At 46.6% G+C, this 17,441-nt stretch overlaps 1 protein-coding gene across 1 annotated transcript; it reads left to right on the plus strand.

The window, feature by feature from the left end:
* Positions 1-592: 592 nt before the first annotated feature.
* LOC144769177 (taste receptor type 2 member 40-like) lies at positions 593-1,510 on the plus strand. Its single transcript, XM_078653192.1, has one exon. It carries the CDS (start codon positions 593-595, stop codon positions 1,508-1,510), a length of 918 nt encoding a protein of 305 aa, XP_078509318.1.
* The last annotated feature ends 15,931 nt before the right edge of the window (positions 1,511-17,441 follow it).

The following is a 17,441-nucleotide window of genomic DNA, read 5'->3' on the forward strand; positions in this document are numbered from 1 at the left end:
GCCGTTGGAAAGATGGTGGTACAACTATCTCTAAATAGAGCAGGCAAACTGAGGGCTTGATGGAGAGGGTATGTTTGTGACAGAGAACCCTGTACACCAAACTCTAAATTGTGCCCTTAGTCCAGTTCACATAAGGCGTAAACTTTGGCTAGTTTATGCCCACAACACCAGATCTGAAGCAGAAACAAACCCTTGTCATAAGGCTGAGGCGCATGGGTGCTTAGAGTAATCAGGTGTTCCAAGTCCAAAACAGAGCCACCAATCAGCACAAGTGCCAACACTCTGCGATCACCTGTACAAATCAAAAATAGACTGTGCGTAATTTGAATACTGAAAGCTTCTAAGGCAAATTTGTGGTCTGCTCTAAGGATTTGTGAGGCACTCCCCACATTTGCATTCTTTCAGAAATAAGCAGGATGGATAGAAATGGAATATAGTTTCTGCATGATATGAATCACAATAGACTGACAGCATAGCCATGAGCCTTCAGTGAGAAATTGGATTTGAATCACAGATCTTACATTCTAGCAGCAGGAACATTACAGACAGATTACCTGAATAAGACCAGTTGCTGTTCCATTGATGGAAGACCATGGTGAGCCCATGGCATGTCGTTTGTTTGGCGATCATCGGGGCTGAAACAGTGGTCGGCATTGCCATCAACACATTTATGGTGGTTGTGAAACTTCTAGGCTGGAAGAATAGCAGGAGCATTAACTCTGTGGACATCATCATCATCATGCTGGCCTTCTTGGAAATTGTATTCCAGAGTACAATATGTTTATTTAATGTCTTCATTTTCCAATACAGTGGTCTTCAGGCAGCGGTCATACTTCAAGGGGCTTTCAATGGTCTCATTCTCTTTTTAGGAGTCACTGCATTTTGGTTCTCAACTTGTCTATCTGTTTTCTATTGCCTGAGGATCGTGGAATTCAAGCACCCCATCCTCAGCAGACTGAAGATGAGGTTGCCAGTAGTAATTCAGCGCCTGTTGGTTGGGGGAGCGGTGATATCCCTCGTAGGGAGTGCTCCTGCCGTCTATTTCTCTTTAAGTCAGGAATACAACTACAAAATCATGAGCAATCTCACAGCAAACTCCACCCATGACAGAGATGCACCAGGTGTGCCTTGTTACTACTTAATCATTACCACCCTCATTGGCTTTTGCTTCCCGTTAGTCCTCGGAGTGACCTCTTCGGCGCTGATCATCAGATCCCTCTGCAAACACAAGCGTCACATGGAGCAGAACCTGCCTAGTTCCAGCAAGGCTCGACTGGAAGCTCACTCCAAGGCTGCCAAAACGGTGCTGTCCCAACTCTTCATCTACATGTTCTACTTCCTGATGGCCATGTTGATTTGGCAGAATGTCTTTCAGACCGCGTCTTTGGAGGCCACAATCTGCTGGATGGTGCTGCTTTTCACAGTTGCAGTGGAATCCATTTTGTTAATCATGGGGAACACCCAACTGAGGCGTGCTTCAGAAAGTCTTCTCTGCACCCTCAAGAACTGAGTTGCTGGGGGAGGAGCCAAGCTCGCGAGCGTAATGGTCGCCTTTTAGCTCGGCTCCGTCAGCCCTCCGGCCTGACTCGTATATCCTGCTGCATATCCTGCCCAGAGACGACACATTTCCGAAGAAATAGGAACGCAACATTTCGCTCTTACTCACCGTTTGACCTTGAGGCTCCGGCGAGCTGCGGATCCGAAGTTGTGCCCCCCCGGAGGAGATGGGGCCTCCGTGGGGCTGGGACCGGGGCCTCGCCTATGGGATCCGGCCTGGCGTTGTTGTGACCGTCGGCCCCAGCCGAGAGAGTGAGCCGCTGGTGAGAGCCGTTGTGCGAACATCCCGGTGACCCTGATCCGGGCCTGCCTTGGTGGCCGTGAGGCTTGTGAGGGGCGCGGTGCTCCGGGGACTGATCGTGTGAAGGGGTCCCCCCGCCGCTGCTCCGTCCGGTGACCCTGGACCCTCGCGCTCCGACTTTACTCGTGGGGAGCGCCGGCGATAATACAGGTGGGCCCCCGCGTTGAGCGGTTCTCCTTTTTGCACCAAGGCCGCCATTGCTGGGACCCCCGGGACATCTGTAAAGTCCCGCATTTGTGAACTGTCCCGAGAGTCGCGGAGGGTGGTGAGGAGGCTGAACTTACAAAATGGCTGCCGACGATCTGGGCTGCGGATCTCCTCGTGATGGCGGACTTAGGTTGCTGGACTGCACGGGGGCCCGGACGTGTGTACGTGAATCTACGATTGGAGACGTTCTTGATGCCTTGCGATCCTGGCACGCGTCCTTGGCCCCCGGTGCCCCTGGAAACTCGTTGCGATCCGCCGCCATCTTGGGTGGACGCTTCTTCATGGCCCCCTCTTGTCCCAGTGATGCCTCGCCCCCCTCGGTTGCTACGAGGGTTGCTACCGCTGTTCGTCGACGGGTTTGTAGGCCGATGGCTTTGGAACCTCCTGCTCTTCGATGGTTGGAGTTTGGGGACCTGGTTATCGTGCGGAGGCCCGATTCTCCCCGGATGCCTGAGAAAAATGGTGGACTGCTGCCTGTTCCCGCCTTGACGAGGTCGCATTTCTATTTTGCAGGAAAACCCCCGCTTTTCCGAACTGTGGAACTGAACTCCTGTCTTTTACTGCCCGTGTTGCTATTGCTGAGACATTTGAACTACTTATTTGAACTTTTGTTCACTTGCAGGTTGATTGACCTCCCTGGTCTACGTCTTGATCGTAACTTCTTTCCATTGTGTGCTTGCCTCGCATCGTGTTGCTCACTTCACTTTGTCATGTGGTGGGTGGGAATTGTGGTTAGGAAAGGATTGGGGTGAGATGCACGACTCCCGGTGGATTATTGATGCATGGATTCGTGGCGCAGTTGTTTATATTCATGGCGCTGTGGGAGACATCCCCCTGTAAGTTATAGGGCGCTTGAGATCGTGTCGTTCTGGGTCACACGTAATATGATTATGGTTAGGCGGAGGCTGTGGCCGACAGTATTTGTTTTTGCCCTCTTGCTCCTCCCTCCCATTTATTTCTTTTGTTTTCATCTCCTTCTTTTTGTCTCTTTATTACTCTTCTCTCTTTCTCTACTACATTTCGGGTTCCGGTTTAGGGCGACAGGCACGCTGTTTGGAGGGTAGGCCGTAGCCTTCTGCAGGGGTGCAGGGTGGGATGGGTGGGTTGGGCCTTCTTGGATGTTTTATTTTCCTCAGTTCTATGGCCCTTTTGTGTCTCTTTATTGGAGTGCCGCGTCTGTTCTTGCCTTCCGTGGTGTGATTGGGGTGGGGTCTGTAACGTCGCTGTTCTTCTTCTTGTAGTTCTGCTGCTTTCCATCGCGACTCCCATACCCTCCTCGTTGCTGTTGTTCTTGCTCTCTTCTGTATTCCTCGCTACGGGACGCTTGTTTCGGCGCGGCACTCTTCTGTAGTCTGTGTTTTCCTTTCCCTTTCTTCCTTCCCTCTCCTCTCCCCCCCCCCCTTTCTTTCTCACCCAAGGTCAGTATGACGGGCTAGTCTTGGTGCAGTCGCTATTCCGGCCCCTTTGTCCTGGTTCCGAGGTGTTATTGGGTGGTGGGTGTGCAAAGTTGATAGTAATTGCATATTGATTTGTATTCGCCGCACCTGTTTTCATACCGATGTATGCAGTGCTGACACTCCTGAATTGCGGCCTTTTACCCCCCCCTTTTTTGTTGCCAATGGTTTGTCTGGGGAATCCGGATTCTTTTATGTTGTCACTGAGCCTGTCATGCTCCTTATTGCTATATTATAAAATTAACCTTCTTTGCTCCTGTTTGCTGGCCGTCTAGATCTTCTTTCCTCCCCCCTTTTTAAGATTGTATTGCTCATGCTCCTTTATGATTGCTTCTGTACTGTTTACTCTGGATTTTTCGACCACTTTTCGTATTGTGGCCGGCCAGTTTGGTTTTAGGCCCAGATTTGTATATCCTTTTTGTACAAATAAAGGTTTATAAAAAAAAAAAAAAAAGAACTGAGTTGCTTTTAAAAACAGTAAACCTTTGTGATCTGCAGCTCTCAATGGCAGCCATAGCACCAAAGAAAAGATCCAGAACAGTGTAAAAAACTAAAGCATTAAAATTGTCTTCTACTTTTTTCCAGTTTCTTCGGGCTCACAACATTACCAGAGTTTTTCTTATCATTAGAAACTCTAAAATGACTTCTCTCCAAGCCGAGAGCTGGCTCGTTCCAGCTATAGAGCTGCTGCCAGCCCCCACCACCTCTCAGCTCTCTCAGAGAAGGAACTCAAGGCTGCAGGGTGAAAGGATGACCGGAGGGTAACAGATTATCAGATACTTCTTTTTATTTCCGGGTGAAGGAGGGTGTGGCTGAGTATGGTGGCTTATGAGGGTCTTTGGAGACAGAAGCAGGAAGCAAGGATTTGCTTTCCTTTTTTTCAGGAAGTGGGGAGCAAGGTGGTAGGACGCACCAGTATGAAGTAGAGGTGTAGCAAGGGTGCTCTGGACCCTAATGCAACAAAGTATTGGTCCTCCCCGTCCCCTAGCTTGGTGGAAAAAACAGTGGCTCATTGGGGTGAAGTAGGACCTTTTTCACACGTGCCCCGGTGCCACTGGACCTGCTGAAATATTGATACCTTTGCTTCTGTAATTAAGTAAAATGATGGCAAGGGAAGTTAATAAAATGAAATATCTTGCATAGGACGTATTTGACTAACAATGTTCTTAAAAGATTTTCACGGATGGGGCAACTGCTTGCCCAATACTTAAGACAGAGGGAGCAGATTTCATCATCGACTTAGCCTGGTGGGTGGCCCGCACTGCAGTAATTCTGTGAATAAGTGGTCAGTGCTGCGAGAAGCTTCAGTCACAGAGTGAAGCAAACAGGAATATATATATATATATAATGTAACCTCGCTCTCGGCAGCGTGCGATGTCACTGCAGTCCCTGCTGCATGTATCCCTGGACTTCGTGGCTGAAGCGGTACAGGGGAGCTTAGGAGGCGCTGTTTTGTGGACTGCAAAGCTGTTCTTTAAAGAATCATCACATTTTGTTTTTTTATGTTTGAGGGCACACTTGGCTTCCCGCACGTACGCACAAGGAGTAAATCATTGCTTCATCCCCCCAGCAACACCTCCAGGAACCTAACATCGGGAACTCTGGGACTTGTAGTTTTCCCTTACAGATGTATGACGTTACAACGCATACTTTTACAACGCCTACCTTTACAACGCGGTTTTCACCACGCATACCATTACAACGTATAGCGCTTTGGGGTGCTGGATAGTGAATAGTTTAATTTACTATTCCAACTCCAGTCCCCGTGGATAGTAGGGAAGGTTATTGGATAGTAAATTAACCTATTCCCTATCCTAGAGCCCCCCCCAGAGCAATGCGTTGTAATATTTTGCGTGGTAAAAGTTGCGTTGTAATGGTAGGTCGTTGTAAAAGTTTAGTTGTAAAGGTTACATACCTCCCCTTACCAACCGGGTACTACACAGATGTGCTGCCTCAATAACTAAGGGGCGGTGCGGACTTGTTACCACAGGTTCAAAAGGGGCGGGACCCATCAGCAGAGTGCTGCATCTCTTGAGGAGGCTTTGGGCGCTGAGCAAGGCTATCTACGGCCAGAAATGCATCCGCCACTTACTGCAAAATAAACGCCTCCAACTGTTTCCCCTTGGGTCTCTGCTCTTTTCTTTCTGGGAAGGAGATTCGTTGCACATATATATATTTGTATTCCGGTGAACAAGGCGACAGGGTCGCCGAAACGCGTCCGGTTCGCGGCACTCCTGCTGCACACAAGAAAATGAAATAAATAAGACACTGCTGCACTTGCTACCTGACTTCGTATCCGTTCTTCTCTAAGAGGGTGCTGCGATCTGTGGCACTCTTTGGAGCGTTGTTGCATATATATATATATATATATTCACTGAAAATACAGAAGGTTACAGGAATGGTATAGTTAGGAAATAGAATTTAAAAAACCTTAGAAATTGACTGAAAAGCCAAAGGTTATGGGGATGTTATAGTTAGGTTCAGATTTCACTTATACAAAGCCATGATAATTCAGCAGTTATAGATAGTTACCTTAGTTAACTATAACTTACACCCCCGCAATGTACGGCTTATGACCTCACATATTACATCACTCATGAAATGGTCAGTGACATCACTGATGACATCTCAAATGATATCACCAATGACATTACTGATTACATCATCTTGTGAGTGTAAGTATTTTGTATGAGTTATTATCTTTTAAACTGTCATGTGGCCCATAGGGACATTGTCATCTTCACTAAGTTAGCATGAGCACATTGCAGCTTGCCTGCTGTTTTGTGCACATTACTACACTTCTTTATTTTTGTAATATTTTCTGTGGCTGCTTTCACATGAGAACACAACACTGTATTCACTCTCTGCATGTTCCTGGGATTCATACTGAACATTATGTGCAACAATGCCCCTTGTATTTTGTTCTGGCCAGACCCTTAGCCCTTAGATAAAACATACAGATACGGCTGTTTTTTGACAAGGTACTTTGGCTTTTAGTGGTATACACGAATAGGTAACACACACTTAGAGACACACTTTCCAGGGAGAAGTGCGAAACAGCACCTATGATGTAGATCTACCATCTATAGGCTAAGGTATGGGGTCTGCTGACAAAGCCCAGAGATCTTCTAACATATAATAATACTGCTCTATAGCAAGGGGAGGAAGTTTAGGCTCTACTGTCTTTCCATGATGACATCTCCCTACGTGATTTATGGACTAGCTGCTATGCTGACTATATTTGAGTTATGCATTTTCATGCGTGTTGTGCCACGTATACTGCATGTTAGGGCATGTTAGTTAAAATAAATATTTTAAACTGTTTTGTGTCTCTGTCAAATCTTATTATGGACAAGTACATGAGTGCAAGGGAAAGTGTGTGTCTTGTTACCGCGATTCCTGAGAGATCTGGGAGTGTTGTGTTCTGGGGTGTCTAATCATTTGTTTCTCTGTGAGTGAGTAGGTGAGCAAGTGAAACACTATAGCTAGTTGGTCCTGGGCTTATGGGTACTAAGGTGGTAGGAGAACTCAGGGCCAGATGTAGGAGCCTAAATACCGGTCGGTAACGGCCGATTTCGGCCGTTACCGACCGGTATTTAAGAATTGGCATGTAGGTGCATTTATTTTACAGATTCGGTAAATTTACCGAATCGGTAAATTTACCGATTCTGTAAAATACCGAATCGGTAATTTTACCGATTCGGTAAATCCAAATGTAGGTGGGACTCTTCTGAGTCCCAAAGGCCTTACCGATTCGGTATTTTACCACCCAATTCAATAGGGTGGTAAAATACCGAATCCAGGTGTGCATGCACATGTGTGCATGCACACCTATGCCATGTGACAGACAGACATGCCCTTAGGGCATGTCTGTGTGCCACATGGCACACATGCCTGTATTCGGGGTGCTAGAGACCCCGGCACCCTTGCAAAAATCTGTATTTACCGAATCGGTAAATACCGATTCGGTAATGCCCATTGATTCCTATGGGCTTCAAGGCCCATAGGAATCAATGGGCATTACGGAATCGGTATTTACCGATTCGGTAAATACCGATTTTTACAGATTCGGTAATTCAATTACCGAATTTACCTAAATCTCCCCCCGTCTATTTTACCGATTCATAAATACCGAATCGGTAAAATTCGGTATTTATGAATCGGTAAAATAGAATTACCTACATCTGGCCCTCAGTCTCTATACACCAAGGTCCTAAAATCCTACGTATAGTTCTGTTTTTGGGCAGAATCCCTGCAACAAAACATAGATGATAACCTACTGCAAAAGTTACATTAGTATGCCAGGTGCACTACCGGATAGCTTGAGATACATTGGACCGAAATGTAGAGTGTACGAGAAAGGACAACCAGGAGACGGGAGGGGGGTGGGTGGGTGATAGAGGGCAGTTGGGGTTTAGCATATTATGTAAGTCAAGATTTTGATGTTATGAGTTCACCGCTGAGACTGATCCGAGATTGGATGAGGGAAACGATTCATGCTGGTAAAGATATGTTATGTAAAGGTCCTGATAAGGAAAATGGAAAAGACTGATGTGAAAAATGATGTGACTATGTACAGTAATGTATACCACCCTGCGACAGTCACGAATAAAGAGTTTTACAAAAAAAAAATAGTATGCCAGGTGCACTAATATATATTATGTGAGTGGCTGTGTGACTGTATGTATCCTTGTATGTATGGGTGTGTGAGTGGCTGTATGGTGTATGAGGGGTGTGTGAGCAGCTGTGTGGGTGAGTGAGTGGCTGTGTGAGTGGCTGTATTGGTGAGTGAATGGGTGTGTCAGTGGCTGTATGGGTGAGTGAGTGGTGGTGTGACAGGCTCTATGGGTGGGTAAGCAGGTGTGTAGTGACTGGGTGAGTGAGTGGGTGTCTGAATGGCAGTGAGTGACTCGGTGTGTAACAGTGGTGTAACAAACCATGAGGGGGCCCCCTGTAAGATATGCTAAAGGGGCCTGTCACATTCAATCAATCAATCAATCAATCAAAAATAACTTTATTCGGTTTTCATGTGTAAAACTATAAAAGTTTCCAATATTTAAAAAACAATACTTAGTAAAAATTAATAAAATCTTTACACATTTCATCACATGTAAAAACCAGACCCTGTTGGGATCTCATGCAAATCATAGGCAGAGTATAATACAAAATACTTGGTCCCCTAAAATAAAAATTAAAACAGAACAATGGATAGATGACTCCCGGAATCCTATCTGATAATTATGTCTCATACGGGGAGCTAGATTAGAAGTGGACCCTCACAGATACTACCATTTAATCTAGGTAGGCTCTGAGCTTCACTGCAGATTCAAGAAAATTGAGGACAAATAAAATAGAATCTTCATGCAACAGCTGTAAATAAATAAGAGCTGGGCGAGCCTGGCTGAATTTCATCCTCCTTAAAATAGGGACAATCATATTTTTCCAGGGGGAATCACATATAACCTACAGAGTAATAATAAATGAAGCAAGTCCTTTGGAGACTCACCGTCGCAGCCACAAGATGCTCAGATCTATCCTCTACTACTCCCCCTTGACGAAGCCAGCATGAGGAGAAAAAATCCCCGGCGAAACCTAGTCAGTAAAAAACGTTCATAAATACTAAAAAATCCCAGAAGGTATGGCTCGGTAGAGAACGTAGTTTTCAGCATTAACATTTTTCGAACACTAGGGGCCCGATGTAGGTAGCCCTTTACCGATCGGAATCGGCCGAAAATACCGATTTTCGGCCGTTTCCGATCGGTAAAGGGCTATCGAGATGTAGGGGCACATTTTCGGTAATTTTACCGATTCATTATCATTACCGAATCGGTAAATTTACCGATTCGGTAATATTTACCGATTCGGTAATGATAACGATTCGGTAAAATTACCGAAAATGCAATGTAGGTAGCCTATGTTCCATCAGCACATGGCTTACAGAATCGGTATTTTACCATGGAATACAAATCCATGGTAAAAAACCGATTCCTGTGTACATGCACATCTGTGCATGTACACATGTGCCATGTGACAGACAGACGTGCCCTTAGGGCATGTCTGTGTGCCACATTGCACACATGCCCGTTTTGGGGGTGCTAGAGGGTGTCAAAGTGACACCCCCTGCACCCTTGTGAATTCTTTAATTACCGATTCGGTAAATACCGAATCGGTAATGCCTAATCATTCCTATGGGCTTCAAAGCCCATAGGAATGAATGGGCATTACCGATTCGGTATTTACCGATTCGGTAATTAAAGAATTGTTAAGGATTCGGTAACGAATCCAGATGTTGGGACCTACATCCCATTTACCGATTTTGAAATACCGAATCGGTAAAATTTGGTATTTCAAAATCGGTAAATGGGATTTACCTACATCGGGCCCTAGGTTTCCTCAGTTCCAGCTCTTCCCTCTCCAATTTCCTTAGACTACAAAAAGACTCCCTTACCCATCCCAAATGTTTTTTAGATACCAATTCTCGATTAGTATATAATGGTAGGGGTGATGGTTCATTTAAAGGTTCTATCTTGGTGTCATCACCTCTACTAGAATCTTAACAGGATTCGCTATATAAGCGAGTGTACACAGTGATCATAATCCCCTGTGTGTTCTTTTTTTCAGCCTTAATTGTTGCATATTGTTGGACAAGGGGGGAGGTGAGACCAACAGATGGTGGGAGGCAGTTAAAGTGTACCCAGATGTCCCCAACCGCTTTTCACAAGTATATGTCATTCTCGTGTGCTAATGAGTTAGCCATGCGTACTACTCTGACCTCAGCACCGGGTGAGGTCATTAGTACTTTTAAAACCATCTGAGACTAAATAAGTGATTTTTTAAGTGCTCCGGCTCGGCGATCTGTTACTCAGTCCCCTAGATGGTTTGATTCCCTCTGTTCCCGGGTGGCCAGGAAACTGCAGTAAGCCTTAAATAAGAGCCCAAGAGATCAGATATTAGTGAGAACTTGCCAAAGAGAGTATGAAGCGGAATTGGCAAGGCATAAATCCGCATTAAAGGAGGAAGGTTGGAAGGAGTTTTTTTTAAATTTTATTTTCAAAAACCCTTTATTGAGGATTAAGCACAGCAAAGTTACAGGATTGCACCATGACAAAGTAATATGCACTGCAATACGACATAAAATAGCGACGGTTACCACAAACATTTACCACTAAAGACAATATAAATTAAATGATTCAGGGAAGCACCAGAACAATAATGAGGAATCACTGTAAGAGGCACCATGTGAGAAAAAGGGGGAGACACTGAAAATCAGGGGAAAAGGGGGAACAGTGAGGAGGAGACTCATTGACCTTCACCGGCCGCCGCCGCGGTTGGAGCGCTGGCGGGGAGCACGGGAGAGATCGCCGGGTGCTGGGAATTGTGACTCATCAGGTAGGAGATAAGCGGTCCTTAAATGTCAAGTGGGTGGGATCTGGCAGGCATGAGGTCCCAGAATTCGGACAGGAGAGTCTGGTAGCGGGAAGCATCCTCCAGCCGCGCTAGGACGAGTAGCATAGCAATCAGTCTACGGGAGGCATCTGGACAGAATTTGACGAAGCCTAAAAGGCAAAGCAGAGGGTTGGGTTGGAGCAGAGAGGAAGTGATCTCAGATATTACAGCGCAGATCTCACGCCAGTAAGCGGAGACCTTGGGGCACAGCCAGGCAAGGTGGGAGAGGTCATCCGCAGGTGCAGAGCAGCGCAGGCATCTGTCACTGGCAATGAGTGCCATCTTTTGCAGTTGCACAGGGGTCCGATAGCGCCTGTGTAGGTACTTAAAGTGGATAAGGCACAAACGGTAGCTAGGGGAGAGGCGTTTAATCTGAGTTCAGCAATACAGCCAATCGGCCTAGGAGATTTCGATACCTAGGTCCTCCTCCCACGCCAGGCGTGCCTGTCAGTGGATATGGAAGAAGCCACCAGCGTGTGAGCATAGATTTTGGTAACCAATTTCTTTGGTGAGGGGACGTGTAGAGGAGATTGAGAGTGGCCATTGAGGAGGGAGGTTGGGTGAACGAGGGGTGAAGCTGCTTACAGACCGCCCGGAGTTGATACTAAAGCAAAGTGTCTATAGGGCTAGAGTGAACAGGAAGTGTATAGAATGTGTTCCCAGGGTAGAGACCGGACACAGTGGAGGGCCCAAGATGAGTGGCGTGTTTCACCATCCCTGAAGATTGAAGAGGAGGAAAAGCTGGGTGGTGAGCGATGGGCATCGCAGCCGCAGAAAGCATGTCCGAACCTGAGATTTTCCGAAGCCCCTCCCAGGCCCAGCGCAGGGTCTCAACCGTATCGATCTCAGCACGCGTAGACGCCTTGCCGGGACAAATAAAGCTATAGTGAGCGGCCATGTAGCGGCCAGGTCAGCCTCAACTGCAACATGGGGCAGAAACAGAGTGGGATAAAGCCAGAAGTGAAGGAAACTGGCCTTAGCACTGAGGGCATAGAGTTTGAGTTTGGAGGCACCAATGCCTCTGCACATCATAGGAAGGGTCAAAATATTATAAACAATCCTGGGTTGCCGGCCAACCCAGATCAGAGTGAGCACCAAAGAATGAAGTTTACTGACAAAATTAGCGGTGAGGGGGATGGGGATACTGATGAATAAATATAAAAACTTCGGAAACACCACCATCTTGGCAATGGCTATGCGACCGGCTAGAGAGAGTGGCAATCGGTTCCAGAGGGGAATCTTGGACTCCAACCAGTCCACTGCAATGGCCAAAGTTGGCACTCCAGAGTCCATTGACGTCCCTACTCAGCACAATCCTAAAATACCTACTGAGTTGCCCACACGAAGGAATAATCCGGATCGAAGGGCATTGTGGCATCGGTGACAGGAAACAGCACAGATTCGTTCCAGTTCACCTGGATGCCAGAGTAGCCGCCAAAGCGTATCACCTCACAAACCAGAGGGCTGAGGTTCTCCTGAGGGTTACGGATGTAGAGGGTGACATCGTCCGCGTAAATAGAAACAAGTCGAGCACAAGCTGCAAAACCGATGCCCCTCTGGGTGTGATGCTAGCGCAGTCGGGCCGCAAGAGGCTCCATATGCGATGGTGAATAGCATTGGTGACAATGGACACCCTTGCCGTGTATCGCGCTCGATGGAGATGGGGTCGGAGATATGACTGTTGAGCCGCGGACGGGCGGTGGGAAGGGTATAAACAAGCAACACTTTACGTATAAAGATCGGACTGAAGCCCAAGCGGGGGAGAAGATAAAACAGGAAGGGCCACTCTAAGTTGTCGAAGGCTTTAGTGTCTTCTAGTAAGGCCACCACTGCAGGTAGAGCTGGGTTTATTTGACGGAGAAGGAGAAAATGGTCTGAAGATTATGGGAGGTAGCACGGCCGGGGATAAAACCGGACTGATCCGGGCGGGCAATGAGCGGCATGAGGGGAAGGAGGCGGGAATCAAGCAGTTTAGCAAAATATGTATTGTCCGTGTTTACAAGTGGCAGGGGGCAATAAGAGTCCCGAATTCAGGTGACTTGTCCGGCTTTAAGAGCAAAGTGAGTATGGCCTCGCGAAGTGATGGGGGAAGCTGTCCTGTCTCAAAGGACTCATTATACAGGGTGGCTAGGTGAGGAACCAAAATGGAGGCAAAGGCCTTGTAAAAGGAGGCCGGCAGGCCGTCCAGGCCAGGAGTCTTATCACCGGGCATACCATTAATCTCAGCCAGTATCTCTTCTTTGGAGAAAGGCTCATCAAGGTACTCCCGGTGGGGATTGCTGAGCCATAACAATTGGAGGGTGTCGAAGTATTGATCAAGGATCTCTGGCAAAGACACTGAGCCGGCTGTGTAAGGTTGTGTATAAAAAGAAATGAAGCGCGCTTTGAGTTCTTCGGTGAGGTTGTTCGATCAGGACTGCTATCACGGAGGGCATTAATATAGGAGGCAGCCCGATGTGGGTGAAGAAGGTTAGCCAGGGTTTTCCCAGGGCAATCACCCTCGCCGAAACAGTGCGCCCGAGCCTCTCTGCCGAGAAAAGCAAATTCTCTGTTGGCCTCGTCAGCGAAATCAGTCAGTTTCCCCCAGATCTGGGCAAGCTTATCAGGGTTGGGGTCCAGAGCGTGAGAAGAATCGAGATCCTTGATCTCCCTTTCCAATTTGTCAAGAGTGCTGTTGGAGAGTCATGTTTTTAATACCTAAATTCCCAACCTAGCATTGTTGCTCGACCCATGTAGAATAAAGGTCCCTGTGAGCTGAAACCTGGAAAATATGCTAGTTTGACCATTTTCACCATACACAGTCAGTAAGTGACAGCCCACACATCCCTTGAACTCCCTGCATATAGGCCTAAGCCAAAGCCCACTGCCTCAGGGTACCATCTTTTATAATAAATCTATTAGGATCTGATGTTCATGAAAATGCATTTATTTTCGTGCACAACACGGTGATGCAGCTTGGGCTACCACAGAACCACACAAACTTTCCACAGTTACAAGTACAGGCACATCACACCCACACATGGGGCCCAGTTGGTACATCCTTGACATTACCCAAGTATTGTTTGCTAAATTTTTTAGTATGAAATGTTCCAAGCTTGCTCAAATGAAACCACAACAGCACCTTGTGATGATAACGCCTGCCTTTTAAGTTCCGGTCTCATATGTATTTTTATAGATATCTACGCTATGAATATTCTTTTTTTTATATTTTGTGGTCAAGCATGGCAGACCACCCGACCAAACACCTGACACACTGGCCTGCCACTTCGGTGTTCTCAGGACTTTAGCAACACCACTGTAGGCGTGTGGCCATGCTGTAGGCGTGCGGTCAAACACCTGCTACGTCAATATGGTTTAACCGTTTTGCTATGAACAGGTATAATAGGCCCAGCACACCGCTTAGGGCTCAGAACTTTCCTGCTGTGTCCAAAACATATGTGGGTTCTCCGGCCGGCCGTTTATCTGATTTGGGACGTCAAAGCCTTTCTCTCAGGTGGTACCTCCCAATCTAGATAATATTTTTTTCCTTTTTAATCTCTCAAATTATTCTCTGTGTTTTTTCATCCACGCCCAATTTCTTGCATTTAAGGTCTTTAAAATAATGAATCTTACATGGCTAGTTCTCTTTAGAAAGGTTTGCCTCTAGGCACTAGAATTTCATAGAATGTGTTCTGCATCTTTTATTCTCTAACCAATTTCAATTGAGCCTTTTTAACAGATTCTAGTTCCAGCCTGTCTTCTAGGCTCTTGTGCATTAAAAATGTGAACTTGTGTTTTATTCCTGATGGAGTGAAGTCAGGTTTTTAATGGTTTTTCCTTTAGCTAAATGAAATGATATGTGCATTCTCTGATATACTTGTGACTTAACGAATAAAGTGCCACTTCAATGTTGTTTGTCGCCATCTCATATCTTTCTTCCTTGTTTCTCAGTGAAGAGGTGCTTCGGTGGCTTGTGGCCATGGTGACCACACCAGAAGGGCATTTTAATCCCCTTTATCAGCTGGCGACCACGAACACGTCGTACCACGAATGTTCTTGCCTGCGGTGGATCTGGAATACTTCCACAGACTTCCCCCGAGGGTCCTGTCTCCACCCACTGCGAACCACGGGTAAGCCAAGGATATATATATTTTTTTCTCCTTGAGTTGCCTTGGTTGCTGCTATGTGGTTGTGAGGCGGGATCTTAGAGGTCACTCTGCCTGTTTTCATGACCCACTGTAGCAGTCTCTCCGGTCACGATTAACACCCTCTATCTCTCTCTCATTCTATCTCTTTGTGTGGTCACGATTTTTGCCTTTCTGTCAGATACCGAGTGTCGGTTTCTTTTGCATACCTCCTGTGAGTATTGCTCTTGATGTGGTTTTGATGTTCTCGGTGTCACGCCTCAGGTTCGAGTCCTGGGAAGACTATATTTGGGGTTTGAGTCCTCTATTCTGGTATATTACATTGAATTGTCACTCTTGTACATAAGCTCATATATATTATGAGATCACGTTATCTTGTGAGCTAGGCACATAGGGGTTTGGTTCCTCTATGTGACTTAAGAGGGTACATTGCATTCACCGTGTGTCTTGGTTAGCAGAGGGGGTCCACTCCTCTATTGTGGTTTGTGGTTTTATCTTACATTGAATGTTGTTCAGAGTGATTTGCCATTCCATTGTCTTGCGGGGTTTGAGTCCCCTATTCTGAATATATTCCTCCACCTGTATTAAGTATTTATATTCATATTGCATTTTGCTCTTGCTACACTGTTTTTCGACTCTGCTTCATGATATTTGTATCTTTTCCTCTTCTACTGATGTTCTTTTCTTTGCCTTCTGCTCTCCGTTTCCTGCCTGTGCTTTCACACACAGGCCCACCCCAACCCTTTCTTCCATGCGGGCGGCCTTCTTTTGCCCGTTCCGTCCTTTTGGATATCATTACTTCACGTCTTTCTCTGTTTTCATCTCCTCTTTTAATGACATCTTCCTGCACGGATTGGGTGTAACAATTTTTTCCTTCGCTAAACTGTTCATTCTCTCTCACCGTCGGTTTCATTTGCTGCGTACTTCTCAGCCACCAAAAGAGGAAGTCACTTGTGGTCACTGCATATTTCACCCTCCCTTTCCATCCCCCCGCCGTCGTTCTTCAGCACGGCTGGCCCAGCTGCACTGTCACCCGAACTGCAGTTCCCTTTTTTTCTGCTCCTTTCTCCGTTTCTTTTCTACCTCTCTTTTTTCTCGTTAAGTCATCTCCCCTCTCCCCCTGAACACACTACAACATATGCTGTTATCTTCTTCCCCTCTCCCCTTTTTATATGCCCACTCGCTTCTCCTTGGTTGTGCATTCCCGTTCACACCTCTCCCGGGTTTTGATCTGGAGTTCTTTCATGGTGCACTTCCATTGGGCTTGGTCTTTTAGTGAGATTTATTATCTAGGTCTGTTTACCGTACTTTATTCTTTTTTTCCTACAGATGCATCTTATATATTATAATATTATTTATTTGACACTAATATGTCCTGTTCAATGTGTGTTTTTCGTGTGTCATGTTCACTTGTCTTTTGCCTTGCTATTTGCCTATTGTGCTTCTGATTAACATAGTGCTTATTTGCCCTGGCCCCATCCCCACACCCGTCTATTCTTGGTCCACGCTTCTGCACACATTAACTGAGTGGCTGCCATTTTGCTGGTGTCTGGTTTGCATTCCCATGCCCCTCCCCCTCTAATTACTGCAGCCCTGCTAGGAAGGCAAAATACCCCCCCTCCCCCTTTAACAACACTTTTCTTACCCTTTACATCGGCGCGCTCATTCACCGCATTTTTTATCTATCATTTGCCCCGGCAACTGCTAGACAAAAGGGAGGGGTAAGGTACTCCTTCCTCACCCCTTGCAACCCTCGATCACGCATCCCATACCCCTTATGTCCAACCCCTCCCCACACCCGTGATGTCCAACGTCCCCCCCAAGTATTATCAATTGCACCATCCATTTTGTGTGTGGCACTCCTTCAGCTGTCCATAATACCACTATTAGCAAATTAATTCCCCTTACTGACGAACTCCAATATATCCTATCCAACGCTTGGGACATTTTGGGGGTCACATTCACCCCAAACACCCAACTTCGCATATCTGCACTTTCCTTGACCAACCTATTCGACGCCCTCCCGCATGTATCTCTCACCCCGCCATCTCCTGACACAACTTGCCCCCACCTGCTTTCGCCTGACCAATCATCTAACACTTCCACCCTATCTATTCCCCACTTCGCGTCTTTTGAACACCTCGGTTACCCTGACCTTTCTGCCACCTCCCCCATTGGGATTTGCACGGACGGGGAATCTTCATTAGACTCCACACAGTCAGTGGCTTCATCCGCAGCAGCCTCCCCCCACACCTCAACGCTCCTGATTCCCCCACACTCTCTGCCTCTGTCTCCTATTTTTTCCACCCACATTCCCAAGACCATCCAATACCCCTCTTAAGGGCACTCCTG

Source organism: Lissotriton helveticus, chromosome 7 (assembly GCF_964261635.1).
Source record: "Lissotriton helveticus chromosome 7, aLisHel1.1, whole genome shotgun sequence".
Classification (NCBI taxonomy): domain Eukaryota; kingdom Metazoa; phylum Chordata; class Amphibia; order Caudata; family Salamandridae; genus Lissotriton; species Lissotriton helveticus.

What these genes read in the sequence shown, in the direction of transcription:
- LOC144769177 (XM_078653192.1), top strand. Translation starts at nt 593, where the DNA reads ATGGTGAGCCCATGGCATGTCGTTTGTTTGGCGATCATCGGGGCTGAA.